The sequence below is a fragment of the Chaetodon auriga genome, chromosome 17 (assembly GCF_051107435.1).
Source record: "Chaetodon auriga isolate fChaAug3 chromosome 17, fChaAug3.hap1, whole genome shotgun sequence".
NCBI classification, from domain to species: Eukaryota; Metazoa; Chordata; class Actinopteri; order Chaetodontiformes; family Chaetodontidae; genus Chaetodon; species Chaetodon auriga.
In genome coordinates, this window is record NC_135090.1 from 10,255,644 (window position 1) to 10,269,650 (window position 14,007).

Sequence of the window (14,007 nt, forward strand, 5' to 3'; positions counted from 1 at the left end):
TTTGGTTGTCACGCCTTGTATGACTTTACATATTGAACCAGCAGGTGGCACTGTCTTCACAGGTGATAGTATTTGTGAATACACAGGGAGAGAGGAAACAGTATATCTCATTCATTATCTATTCATAACAGTGTAACTTCAAACAGATGCAGTCCCGTAATGCTAACGAGTGTATTTTCTTCTACACTTTCATGGATTCATCTGTTACGTATAAAAGTAATTACATAAACAGAAGAGCACCACTATATGTACAATGATTTATGACGCCCAGGTTAGCACATCCTGTAGTTCAAGCACTTAAGGAGCTTCCCTCCAGTTTGCATAAATCTGTCTTCAAAGGAGCTTTACCATCTTGTGTCTGGGCTGAATGCAGACTTCTGTGTAAATGGACAGACTGTGACATCTTGACAAAAGTCCCAGAGATGAAATCAAAATACTCTGTATGTAGATACTGAAATGCTTACGCACTGTGTCAAGAGTCATGTTCAACATAGCTACTGGAAGACACTGTCCCTGGACTGTATGTGTGTATATGAGCATGAGTAGGGAGAGCCCTCCTCCTCACACACATTCAAAACATTCCACACTGGAGAAGGTCAGAGGTCACAGTCTGTATGAGGCGGCACCCTGTTTGACACTTGCATGCACACACTAAACACAAACAACACACACACAGAGCCTCCAACCAAATGAGTCCATGGCAGTTCTGTTATTGTCATGAGGAGGAAGAGGAGGAGGAGGCTTGAGTCTAACTGCCTGATATGTGTGAGGGGGGGGTGAAGTACAGGGCGAGGCCTTGACTCATCTGAGGTGTGTCCTCATCCCAGGTGGTTTGGGGTTCACTACAAAGGACAAAGGAAAGAGGAAGATAAAGACAACTCTGTAGATGACACTGAAGCAGAGGGTGAAGTTGAGACATAATGAGTGGACTGTTGCCGCTACCTCTGTTTTCTTTGCTAGGGTATATCCGAGGGAAGGGCTTGAATTCATCGGGAGGGGGTAAGTCTTCTACAGGGTGGAACTGGAACTTGGATTCAAAGTCATCTGCTAGTTGTAGATGGACAGTAGTGATGAAATTAAAGGCAGCACTTTTGTTCTCATTTTCACATACAAGGTTATTCAAGTTTGGCCTTGATCATAGGCCCAAATGTGCCTCTGCAAACACGACATAAGAACTAATAATAAATGAGATGAATGAAATGTAATGAAAACAAAATGTATTGCACCACTGCTCTTATTTCATAGGCTCACCCAGGCTGTGCAGGTGTCCATTCCTGAGGCTCGATGGAGGCAGGGGAGGTGGCGGTGGAGGAGGAGGAATGCGGCTGGACAGTTCGGTAGAGGGGGACCGTGCCGGGGGAGCCGGAGGAGGAGCAAGCCGACCCACACCTGTTACCATGGGTGACAAGAGCAAAGGAGTCAGAGGTCTGTTGGACAGCGGTGGTCTAAATCCTGTACGTTCTTTCATGATGAGACAGCGAGGCCATATTCACATGTTTTTAGACAAAACACACGTTCTGCTGGCTGTAATGACAGGCTGCAACAGCTGCCACAGTTCACAACCTGTACTTGGTTGGAAGTTTTAAACAGAGAAAAAACACACAACTAACAATTACTAGAAATATTTCCACTGGTGTTTTTCCCCATAAACCTGAATCCTATGTTATAAAACATATGGTTACATTGAGCAATGCACACACTTGCATGCAGATTCCAAACAACATTAGACACATATGTTCTGTATTTATCTATCACTTTCTGCATTAACGTGCCAATAATTAATCACAAAAGACAAAATACACAGTGATTATACCATGTCATAAACTAAGCATGCCAGTTACACACATATATGATTGCACAGATTATTTCAGGTCTTTCTTGAACGTGTACAGAAATGAAACAATACTTCACAAAAACAGAGAAAAGATTAGATAAAAGTCAGGAAAAAAGTAATCTAATGTTGTGTAACAGCACCAAGTCTCTGCTCCTGTCCTGAAAATCATCTTGCAACTCTTCAGATTTTACTTGCAATACCCTTGAAGGATTCTTAAAAAACCTAAGATTGGGAATTACTGTTTTATGGTGGTTTCTTGTAACTTGTGAATGAGATGAAAACATCTTTCTCTTGTACATCTGATACATTCTCTTGTGCCTTTTTACATCATCAGTTATTTAGTTTGGCTCCATCTTACTGGCTTATGGCTTTACTTTGTGTTTGAACATGAGTGGAAAAACCTCAAATAAACAATGCCTCCTACAAAAAAATCAGTCAGTTCCTTTTTTCATCCGCTTTGCACCAGTTCAGTGTCAGTGGTAAGAAAAAAGACAACTCCTCATGTTGGTGTTCACCTACCTGCACTTCTGGGCACCGCAGGCGGCCGTCGGGTGGGAGCGTTGCAGGGGTACGAGGGAGGCAGGGAGCGCATGGCTGGGGAGGCCACTGGGGCAAGCTTGGGTGGTGGAGGTGGGAGGGTGGACGGGCAGCTGGGGGTAAAAGAAGCTGGGAGAGGTGGTGGAGGAGGAGGTCCCAGTGGGCTGTCGCGCAGGATGGGGAACCTAGATGGTTCAGAGTGGACTGGCGAGGGGGGCGGAGGGTAGAAGCACCCTGAGGAGCGGTCCCCTGGAAGAGAGGCGGAAGATTGGACAGGTGGTGGAGGAGGAGGCGGAGGCGGAAGCGGAGGAGTTGAGGGCTGGGAGATGGCAGTGTGATGGGAGTGCTGGATGGGGAGCCAGGTGGGTTTGGCGGCCTGGGATGGAGGCGGAGGGGGAGGGCAGGAGGGGAGAGGTGGAGGCTTGTTGGCCAGCCGGTCCTGGAAGGCTTGGGGTGGGGGAGGTGGGGGAAGAGCAGAAGGAGGGGCGGGCGGGGGTGGAGGGGGAGAGGAAGTGGGGAAAGGAGGCGGGTGCTTGCCGCTGTGAGAGGGCGAGGGAGGAGCAGAGGACGAGGGAGCGAGTGGACGATGGACGGAGCCTCGGAGCTCCACCGTCCTCTGAGGCTCAGGGACGCTGCTCGTGTCTGATGGCGTTGGGGGGTTCCAGAGGGGCTTCAGGGAGGCTGAGGAGCTTGACCGCGACACTTTAACACACACACACACACACACAGAGGAGTCATTTTGATGGCCAAACGGTTCAGAAAAGACAGCCAAATTCATAGATTTATTAAGAGCAGGACATTTTGTACCAACCTGGGGTCTTGCCTGCTAAGTCTCTTTGTCCTGCAGGCCTGAGAGTCGGGAAGCCTCCAGCAAAGAGCCCACCCAACGGGGGTCCCATGGGTGCTGCCCCTCCTGATGAGCCCTGAGAAGCACCGACACTGCTGGACGCGTCCCCAATGCTGGCCTTGGGCTCTGTGGAACACGTTACAGATGATTAACGACGGCCACATCAGTCTCCACTTCATCAAAAGCAGCCACTCACTCAGTTCACTCATACATAAGATTATTGTGTTAGTCTTTTACGTGTTCAGCAGGTCTTACAATCGTGGGAACTTTGTTCTTAATTCTGACAACATGAAGAAGCTGACAGCAATAGTTCAGACAGGAACCTGAGCACTTTTGCACCACCCAAATCACAATGTCCCCGAGGGCCAACTACACACCTTTCCACCCAACAGAGCGGTCTGTTTCTACGGGCCTTTCTCCATACATGTAACTGACAACACTCCTGTAAACTACAGCACTATTTACTGGCAAGTGGCTTCATGTGAGTTAAGCTCTCTTCTCACATGTTCTCATCTGTCTAGAGATTATTGAGCTGACTCAACGTATGCCTTGTTTTTTGTCACTGTGTATAGTAGCTTCCTATTCTGCCTGCATTCTTATCTGCTATACAGCATTCCTTCCTGAAGTGTGCACTTGGTGTGTATGTGTGTGTCTACCGTCTTAATGCAGACTGACTATGTCTGTGTGCATACTGGCAGCATGGTAAGGATGTTGCTCTTACTATCGATGGCAGGGGCGCTGCGGTCGTTGACCTGCACGACTTTCTTGAGCCTGGCTCCTTTCTGGATATCGGCCAACAGGGCATTCCTTCCACCTCCGCCTCCTCCAGACTGCAGCTTTGGAGGCTCTGCCGGACACTGTCACACAGAGGAAAAACAAGCCTTCATGTAACCATTCTATGTGTGAGCAGTAGTGCATTAACAAGTCAACTAACAGACTATTTTGTTAATCAGTTAATTATCAACTGATATGGCATTTCTAAATAATAATAAAAAGATCTGCAGGCTCCATTTGCTGCTTGTCTCTTTTATATGTCTGTAAACTGATGGTCAAAGCAAATTTGTACAATTTTCTTACATTTAATTTTTAAAAAATCATCTACTCAACTTCACCTCAGCTCTGAAAAACAGATGCAAGAAGGCGCCATTCAGCAAAGGATTAAGTGAGGAGGAAGAGGAAGACATTAAATGAGAGGGGAGAAGAAGACATACAGTGGGGAGGGGGGCATTTTTGATAGCTTCATAGAGAGCTTATTGTTCTCTTGTGTCCACATTGAGAAGCACTGTGACTTCAGTTCACTGATGTGTCCTGAAGCCACTAAGTTGTGTCCCTGCAGTGTGGCCTTGTCTGCAACTCATCTAGCATGAGGACATTGTGCGTCTGCTGTGGAAACATAACACTCTTCTGCTACTGAGAGTCTGCTGTCTGCCCCACTGTGTGTGTGTGTGTGTGTGTGTGTGTGTGTGTGTGTGTACTACCTCAATCAATAATGCAAATAACCTCCAGGTGATGGTTGATGGTCAGTGAGAAGGACACGAATGAGTGTTTACAATTGCATGAGAGAGAGAGAGAGAGAGTTAGGGTGACACAGTCTTACCTGTGGCAGGGCAGCACTGGGTGGTGGTGGTGGTGGTGGAGGAGGAGCCAGGGGAGGTGGAGGGGGAGGTGGGGGGACTGGCATGCTGAGGCCACAGATACCTGCAGAAACAAACACAGTCGCCATCCTTTCATGTACTGCAGCCTTCTAGGTTTGTATTTGTCTGCATGGCAGAAGCTGCTACTGTGTTAAGGGGCACGTCCGATGACCTCCCACCCTCTTCCCTGAACAGGAAGAGCTTTCACCACCGTACAGCTCAAAACAGGAAACAGCATCCTCTCCAGAGAATTCTGACACACCGACCCCCACCACTACCGCCACCACCCCTGTCCTCCTCTTCTTCCCACAATGCCCTATGGCAGGACTTGGGAGAGGAACAATGGAGCGTGTTGTGTGAAAAGTAATGGACCCCTACCCTTCAGTCACTCACTGACCGAAGGTCTTCACTGCAGCAAGTGAATGGAAAACACATGGGGGAAACTCCACAGGAAAGTGCTACAGCATGCGCACACATTATTCTTTTATACTGCACATGTAGACACAGGATGTCTTGTGGTTCTATCATCAAGAGCAATTGGTTCAGTAATAACAGCGTCTTTCCAGGAACAGCTCATGTGCAGGATCATGTCGCCGTGTGTCAGTCTCCACATGTCGTGAGCAACTCAGTCAGTAAATGATCCACAGCGACAGCCAATAAGACCTCCACCCAAACTTCTTGACATCATGAATTCTTGACGAGCTGTCCTCCATGGCTGTGAGACTGAAAACACTTTCTGCACATTCAGTTCTCTGTGGAATTTGCGCATGTTCCTCCTGAGCAATTTAATAAAACACTGAACAGAGGCCGTTTTTGTTGAAGCTCGACGTAGCTGTCCCTCTTGTTTTTGTCTATGTGTGTGTGTGTTCATGCCTCCCGTCTGTGCAACTGGCAGACTGTCCTGCGTTGCTATTTCTATCTTCATATCTGTGTCAAGCAGCCTCTGTGACACTGCTGGCGGAGGTCTTTAAAGGGGGCAAAGCTGGACACGGGTCGGCCGAGCTTTAGAAGAACAGGTGGGAAACACGAAGTGGAAGTGCACCTCTCACCGCAGTTGTTTTTCTTTGACCTGTAGAATGTCTCATTCTTCCTGAAGCAAAGACCACCTGATGAGACGCACACAAGCAGCTGGAAGTGGCAGCTGCTGCAGCCATAACAAGCACTTTCTGCACTTTATATGTGGAAGACATGCAAAAAGCCTGAGAGCAGGGAGCCCCAGCAGAGGCTGACCTAACTGACTTGAGGATATGACATAGTGTTGAAACTATTATCGATAGAGAGGGTGGGACTACAATGTTCTGTCCTCAGCTGTGAATCACGCGCTCTATACCTATGATTGGTGCTGACAGTACTTTTTACACTGCATGTCCCCTCCCAAATCCCAGATAAATCATTTCTGTTGGTGGAGATTTATACCAAGTTTGTTGGTGAGACGTCTAACAGGGAGCTAATTGACCCCAACTTGTCTGTCAGTCTGAAACAAGTTGTCTGTCTGTTTTTGGTAAATAGATGTCGACTTCATTCATGCATATCCCATATAACGTGGTATGTAGGGTAATGTAAAGTATGTCCTTCTTGGGTGCAATAACAGTACTTTATGCTCATTTCTGTATTTTATCACCTTCAACAAATGAGCAAGGTAGTTCTTTGTAGCAAAGAACAAAATACCTAAAGCAAAATAGGTTCATTTTGCTATTTATTATTATTATTATTATTATTATTATTATTATTATTATCATTATTATTTTACACATGCAGCAGTGGGTCTGTGGACCTCCAACCATGAGGAAGCAACACAATTTTTCTTTGTTAAACTTGGACAAAAACACTCACAATATTTATCTGTAACTTTTGTAAAAACGAATCTCCGAGTGAAACCCACTACCTGAGACACTCTATTATTTGTTTATTTATTTTTATTATTATTATTATTTTACTCATTTCATCACGCGGTCTTGCAGCAATAAGAATAACCTCCTGTCGCAGTGAATGAGCCCAGCTGTCTTACCTTCACCAAATATCCGAAATCCACCTGTTTGCAGAGCTCCAGTGTGGTGCAGCGCAGCAAACTGGCCTCACAGTGCGCTCCTCATGGCGAGCCAGTGACAAAGTTTCCAAGTTATTTTTAGTCAAACGAGGACACCACTTATCTGACGTTTGGGCTCCTGAAAACGCTCTCACAAAAGGCTCCGGAAAGTTTTACTCTGAGTTCACATTTGTGTCCACCTAACAGACGCTGAAAGCGATCGCACACTCGTACAAAGGTCTCTTTATGAGTGGGTTTATTCCCCCGCGAGCGCGCTGCAGGAGGCGAACAGCGTCAGGCCACACCTCACCGCCCCGCGCTCAACACCGCGACCAATGGAGACGCAGAGAGGCAGGACACTTGGCTCGGTGTCATCGCCTCGATTCGTGATGCAGCTGCCAAGAAACTTTCCCACACCTTGAATTACACCTGTGAAATAAATTAAATATTATGTATGCATGAGAACTGGTTTGGACAGTGACTCTCCCGTGCCCCCTTGTGTCAAAAATAGGACATTACAAGTCACCCGTACTCAGGTGTGTGTCTAATAACGAGCTGATGTGAGATAATAAGATGGGGTTAGTGCATCACATCTGAAAATCCCAATGTGATTGTTTAGCTTATGTCCCCATAACACTAGTAATACACGTCCACACACACACATACACACGTCCACACACACCTCAAATCTTGACAGTGACAAAGGAATGCAGTGACACAGGCGTGCTCCTCCCTGTACCTGACAGAACAATGTAATTCAGCCCTGCGTTTCACACACACTCACACACTATAAATAAACACCACTAATTCCTTGTAATTGCCCTTTTCACACAATGAGATATTCACATAATGGTCCAGTGATGATCAGGGTCCAGCATGGCTGCAAAGGGGACTCCTACAACTCCTCTAAACATCTTTCGCACATTTAGTTTATGTGGTTTTGAAGCGCACGTGTTTTTATATGACTTTTTTTTTTGTCATCTATGAACTTTTAAAATGTTTGTTTGTTTTTCTTTTGAGCACGCCTTAGTGACTCTCTGACGTATACTTGCACAGTTCAAGTTCAAGCCATTACATTGTGATTGAACAGGGTAATGAAGCGCACGCGCACACACACACACACACACACACACACACACACACACACACACACACAGTTTGCTTGCAGCAGTTACCAGATTTATTTCTCATATTTTTAGCCTTCATTTACGTATTCACAGCTGGTCCAAAATACAGCAAACTACACCAGTGGCTGGATCATTCTTCCTGAGCCGCATTCAGTTGCGTGTAACATTAGCTTCTTACTTCATCATCAGCTTTGTTTTGAACTCACTACGGCTGGATTTCATCCTTCATTCAAAGTATTTTAAGCATTTTGCTGGCAAGTGTTGTGCATCTGTCTACAAGCTGCTCACAAGCATTCCTTAATTTCATCCATTAACTGATTTTCTTTTCACACATAATTACAAAATCATTTTACACCTTCATAAATATCCTTCTAACCCTTTAGAATCAACGTTTCTTACAAAAGCATTTGTAAAAGGAGCGTTATACATATCCTTCATTATCAAACATATATTCTTCTTAGGACAGAAACACCGTAAACATCTTATGAACAACATTTTCCTGGAGCATATCACACTTTACCTGGAGTATTGACAGAAAATGGCATTTGAAGATTGGGCTTTCTTTAAAGGGTGCAGGTCATCTTAGGAGTTGTCCAATGACGACGCTGCAGGACATTAATCACACGTTGGGCTCTTATTGCATTAGAACTATATCTCTTCTTTTGGGCTTTGATTATGGGATATTGTTGGCAGTATGGTTCAATAAACATCATGAAGACCAAACATAATACATTCTCAAGTCATTTATCATTGTGGTCCTCTGGCACAAGTCCACCAACAAATAAGTCCAAATTTCTAATATTTCATGTGCCACATAACATTATTCTTGCAGTACTGGCCTACAAGTTGAAGGCTCCTCGTCATCTTCATCATCACCATCATAACCAACATACAGCAGACCTCTTGGTATGGCTCAAGGGAATTTGAAGCGTCTTCATGTGCTAAAATCCTTGTCCTTTCCTTCAAGCATCTCGGTAAAGCAGTCTTTGACCACCTCCGCCTCCTCACCGTCACCGTACGTCCTCTTTCCCCACTGGCCCATTCTCTGTCTCTTTCTCCTGTATGGGGAGGCTCGAGCGTATCCTCCTCTTCTCCTTGAATCGACCTGAACGTGACACCTTCATGTTCCTGCGGCACGTCTGCTCGTTGAAGACGGACTCCAGGTGGGTGTCGTCGTAGGTGTCATCGCTGAGGAGGCTGGAGTCTTTGGTTGACTCTCTCTGGTCGCCGGTGGTCTTTGAGGCTGCGCCGGGGGACTCTATTTGCTTCTCGGACCGTTGTGCAAAAGGGTCAAACTCCGGGTCAAAGGTTTGGGGTGAAGCGGTGTCCTTGGGACCTCCGCTCTTCCACTTGGGCAGGAAGGCCTTCCACCATTTGGTTCTCTCTGTTGTCATCTTTGCCTGGAGGAAGGGAGCTGGAACAAAGAAGAGATGCCATCAGTAATCCAGCTGCAGCTGAGTTCTTCTCCTCTGCATCAGTATTATTTCAAGTTATGTAATGACATCTGTCAGTTCACTATATCACCTGTCTACAAACCCCAAGCTGCTTCCTGATGTACTTCAATCTCCTGCTCTGTGATTTATTTAAAAAAAAAAAAAAAAAAACATCAAATGATTCCTTTAAAACCTGCTCATATCTTTGGTTTTATCATCTTTTCCTCTCAAGCATCATTGTCTTAATGTTCATCATGCTCGTCTTTAAATTTGAAGGCGTAAGATTAAATGTAACCTCTCTGAGGCAACTTCTTACCAACTAAACCAGTGGAACCATGAACACTGTGTTACAGTAAAACTGGTTGAATGAGTCGTGAGAAAAGAGGAGCAAACCCCAGCTGTGATTCACAGGTGAACAATGGCCCATAGCAGCTCTCGTGAACACTCACCTGAGCTACAACAGGTGGCGTGGACGCTTGAAACCCCCCGAAGCAGCAGAAAGTGGAAATGTCACGACTGTGCTGAGACAGAAATCCACAGGACAGTGTTTCTGCCCTCTTCTTCAGTGGTTGACCACAACTGTGACAGCAGCGCTTCAACGGGTCACGGCAGAGTCCATTTTACGCACGAGCCAGGTGTCCTGCCTCCTCACCTCTCCCGTCTCCAAAAAGCTCACTTTTCCCTCTGTTGCTCCCGTCAAATATCTCCACTCTCCTTCTTCAATTCTCGAGAAAGGTACAGATGAATTGACACATTTATAAGGAGCGGCTGTCGTCCACTGAACCAGCAGGTTTCCGCCTCCGAAACTCTTACCCCGAAGCACCTGTCCTCACAACTGATTGGACGAGCTGCCATGGTGGGTCACGTGAGCATCGCTCAGGTGAATTCTCTGCGATGGTGGGTGGGGCTTGCGTGGTTGCGTGGCAACATGCCCCATGGGAGCCTGCTCCTCTTCAGTGACAGGTTTTAAAAAAAGAGCCTATTGTGTGAGCCGGACCCAACCCAATCCAGACAGCCCAGTGTTCCCTTTAGTTTAGGCTGCAATGATGGAGACATTGTCATGCCAAGCAGTATAATGGGGTAGTGAAGTGTTTATTCAGGGTGGAATGAAGCAGTTAGGTGTTTATTCGGAGCGGTGCTCATCGTCAGGTGCGCTCAGCAGCGTGCAGTCAGGCGACGTGGCGTGAAATGAGACCCTGCGCTGGGGCTCTCAGAGGAGATGCGCGACAGCGGGAAGCCCTGAGTCTCCCTGGAAGAACATTACTGGTCCACACGTGCCATTGTTGCTGCTGTAAGTTAACATGAAGTGAGGGGAAGCAGTGTGTATGGCCTGGCGCCAGTTTCACCCGCTGGGGTGCTTCCGGATGCTTCTGCTTTCAAACCCTCTGGTGTCAGTTTCTTTAACATTTCATGTGTTTTTTAAGCCTGTCTGTCTGTCTGTCTGTCTGTCTGACTGCCTGTCTGTCACAATGACAGATGAGCGGAATAGTCACCCTTCCAGGAGCCAGATGAGCCTCTGGTCCAGCACATTCTGCATCATCTGCAACCCAGCATACACAGAGTTACTTAACTCCAATATGGAGACATATAGATGGTGACATTCCTGAAAGACTCAGTGATTATGAGCTCTGTCATACTTAGAAACCAGTGTGTAACAGGTTTTATACCGTGCTTACAGGAAGCTGCTGTCAAATAATTGAACTGAAATAACTGACAAATACACATTAGATGAGTTATAAACTAACTTTTTTGTTGCCAGGTTGAGAAAAAACTGAAATTTCCTTCTTTTACCTTTTACAAACTTGAAGTTTAAAAAGTAAGCAGTCATCAGTAATAAAGGATCACGTGTTTCTCACTGTCTTTAAGCTGTCGTATCTACAGTCAAGTACTTGTCATTACAGGAACCCAATAATCAAGTACAATACTTACATACAATCTGAGGACGTGTACTTTAATTAAGTAGTCATTTCACATCACTGAACATGTTAACTGCATCTCAGAGGGAATGTACTTTTACTCCATGATGACCTTATGAAATATGATACATTGCTATAGCCTATAATATACTTAGAATTAGTATATAATATAGCAACTAATAGCCTATAACATAAATAGTTCCACTTGCATCAATGTTAACAATCATTAATCATTAACATCAATACAATATTTAATATAATGAGACTTTTCATTTTGATATTTTAGGAAGTTTTGCTCATAATATTATACTTTAACTTTTACATTTGTAATGCATGATATTCATTTACAGTGAAGGAGTCCTTTTAAACTTGTATTGCTGCTCTCTCTCCAGGATCTGAATTCTTCTTCCACTACAAATTATTTGTAAATACATTTTGGTCGACATGCCCTGCAGCTCTTTTCCAAAATGGTCTGTTGGAGGTGTCTTCCCAATGAACTAAAAGGCTAAGAAGACAAAATGTGTGTCATGCTGGAGGATGATGTACGACAGCCAAAGGGTTGATTTGACAGCACTGCAAGTTATTCATTCTTTTGATGGCTTATAACTGATGTATTAGCTACAGCTCATGTTAAACTGTTAATAAAATGCGCCTCATTAGAAAGTGGTAGCCAGTTCAGTAATTTCACAGTTTGAGTTTGAATTTGTATTTAAGTGAATGTAAAATTAAAAAAGTATGCAATACAACAAACACCTTTATTGTCTTCAATGAAATGTGTCCACTAAAAACACGATATAACACATAACATGCCAATCTCTAAACTCTCAGTAGTGCAAACCTGAAAAATAAGAACATTGTTGAATTGATTCTCATGTCTCATGTAGGACTTGGGACACACTGCACATTATTCACATGAGTGTGGGGTTAAAATGCATCACAAATGGGCCGATCTTCTAACCTTAAACTATCTATTGTGTGAAAGCCAAGTTTCGAAGTGTCACTGGATCCTGTCAGTAGAGGAAATCACATCTCCGAGAAGTGACGTTGTGCTCGGAAAAGCCGTTTCTCTCGGTGCGCCCTGGAATGAAAGAAATGGTTTCTGTGTGGGTCAGAGCCAACAGGGAAGACCCAGTCTGGGCTGAGCAGCAAAACAGAGACGGAATGAGAGAGGGAGGAGGGAAGAAGCAAGGAATGCCCTTTGTCTCCCTCCCAAGTGAGAGTGAAAGCTGTTGTGGCAACAGAAACGAGCGTCCTGTCTGGCTCTCTCTCCTTCAGCAGTCGGCGGCCTGCATACCTGGAGGACTCCCTCACCTCCCATCTCCCATCCCTGCCGAAACTCTGCAGAGTCATTTCCTCACTCCGTGCTGTCCTTCACTGTGCTTTGTCCTGCCTGCGCTCACATACAGGTAAGCTGGAATGCAATGGATACTCACATGTATATAAACAGATAAATCAACATCATAGATGATGCAGAGGCTACAGGTTGATGTACTATGGCTGTAACTGGTGATTATTTTCTTTACCAATTGATCTGTTGTGTCTTTTCTGATTACTAGATTCATTGATTGGCCTGTAAAATATCTGAAAATAGTAAAAAATTGCACAGCAAAAACTCCAGACAAGAGTATAAAACCCAAAGATATTCTATTTTAAATTCAACAAAACTAATTTTGACATTTAAGAAAGTGGAATCTCTTAATCTTTGGCGTTTTGCCATTTTTTTTAACTGAGAAATAACCTTCAAAACAGTGAAAATAATCCACTTCACGCTCTCCTTCTCACCCACAACCCACACGGATACACTTTATTCTGATCTAAGCAGCATCACAGTAATCACAGGCTCTTCTTATATCACCTCTCAGTTTTGCTCTCTCTCATATCTCCCCACTCATATCAGCTTTCCTCTTCATTGACCACAGGCAGTCTCACTGAGAGCTGATCATTAACTTCAACCAAACCAGATAAAGAAAACATCCATGCGGAGATGTTTCAGATAGAGCTGCACTGTAAACACCACTCTCTCCAGCCCGACAACACAACCTCTCATCGAGCATGAAGGGTTTTCCCTGGGTGAAATCTGAGCGTTTGCCCATTGAGACAGACGGGCATGTGGAGAATGTGTGTAGAAATCTAAGTGACGTGACAGAGAGAGAGATTTAAACAGCGACTGGTCGTTGCATAAGGTAATACCCTCCACCTATATCTGTTTCTGTCTCGGAAACAGTTGGCTTTCATCCATCACAGCTGCATGAAACCATTTTTTCTCACAACAGAACACAAGAATGGACTTTCTGCTCCTCTGAAATACAGACGATCTGCTCTGAACTGCAGGATTCAGTCACACTTTTGGGCTGTCCAAACGAAAAACACATTTTAGATGGTTTTAATTACCATTTTCTTATTTATCACAAATACATGAAGTAAAACAGTTGCTTTATTTGTTGTTTGTAACTGGAATTCAATTATTATCAGCATGCAACTGATGTCAATAATCATTTGTTCAACTCAAAGAAGCCCTGTCATGCTATTTGTAAGGTCATAGGTTGAGACAAATGTGCACTGAACACAACAAAGTGACTCGTTCAGCCATGCCTAAATACTTACATTGACTCAGATGCGCACTGTTTAAACTACACTGGTGTTTTTGAGTCTG

The 14,007-nt window shown here is 44.8% G+C and overlaps 2 protein-coding genes across 3 annotated transcripts; both read right to left on the bottom strand.

Annotated features, from left to right (window-relative positions):
- Position 1: 1 nt before the first annotated feature.
- On the bottom strand, positions 2-7,103 carry wipf3 (WAS/WASL interacting protein family member 3). Of its 2 annotated transcripts, none has more exons than XM_076753725.1 (8): positions 6,861-7,103; positions 4,816-4,916; positions 3,940-4,075; positions 3,183-3,344; positions 2,354-3,073; positions 1,252-1,389; positions 943-1,044; positions 2-842 (listed from the first exon to the last, which is right to left on the bottom strand). In XM_076753725.1, exons 2-8 carry the CDS (start codon positions 4,897-4,899, stop codon positions 802-804), a joined length of 1,383 nt encoding a protein of 460 aa, XP_076609840.1. In that variant the 5' UTR covers positions 4,900-4,916; positions 6,861-7,103; the 3' UTR covers positions 2-801. The 2 variants fall into 2 exon arrangements, with proteins under 2 accessions (XP_076609840.1, XP_076609839.1); XM_076753724.1 differs by having other exon boundaries at positions 943-1,047.
- Positions 7,104-8,060: 957 nt separating this feature from the next.
- LOC143335648 (uncharacterized) lies at positions 8,061-10,197 on the bottom strand. The gene is made up of 2 exons (XM_076755214.1): positions 9,888-10,197; positions 8,061-9,419 (listed from the first exon to the last, which is right to left on the bottom strand). The coding sequence occupies exon 2, from the start codon at positions 9,397-9,399 to the stop codon at positions 9,016-9,018; it is 384 nt and encodes a 127-aa protein (XP_076611329.1). The 5' UTR covers positions 9,400-9,419; positions 9,888-10,197; the 3' UTR covers positions 8,061-9,015.
- Positions 10,198-14,007: the final 3,810 nt, after the last annotated feature.

Bases quoted from the DNA above. Each gene is read 5' to 3' on its own strand.
- wipf3 (XM_076753724.1), bottom strand. From the start codon at position 4,899: ATGCCAGTCCCCCCACCTCCCCCTCCACCTCCCCTGGCTCCTCCTCCA. The intron at 1,390-2,353 runs GTAGGTGAACAC...CCATGGTAACAG, and splicing joins TGCGGTGCCCAGAAGTGCAG to GTGTGGGTCGGCTTGCTCCT. The intron at 1,048-1,251 runs GTGAGCCTATGA...ATCTACAACTAG, and splicing joins TGGACACCTGCACAGCCTGG to CAGATGACTTTGAATCCAAG.
- LOC143335648 (XM_076755214.1), bottom strand. From the start codon at position 9,399: ATGACAACAGAGAGAACCAAATGGTGGAAGGCCTTCCTGCCCAAGTGG.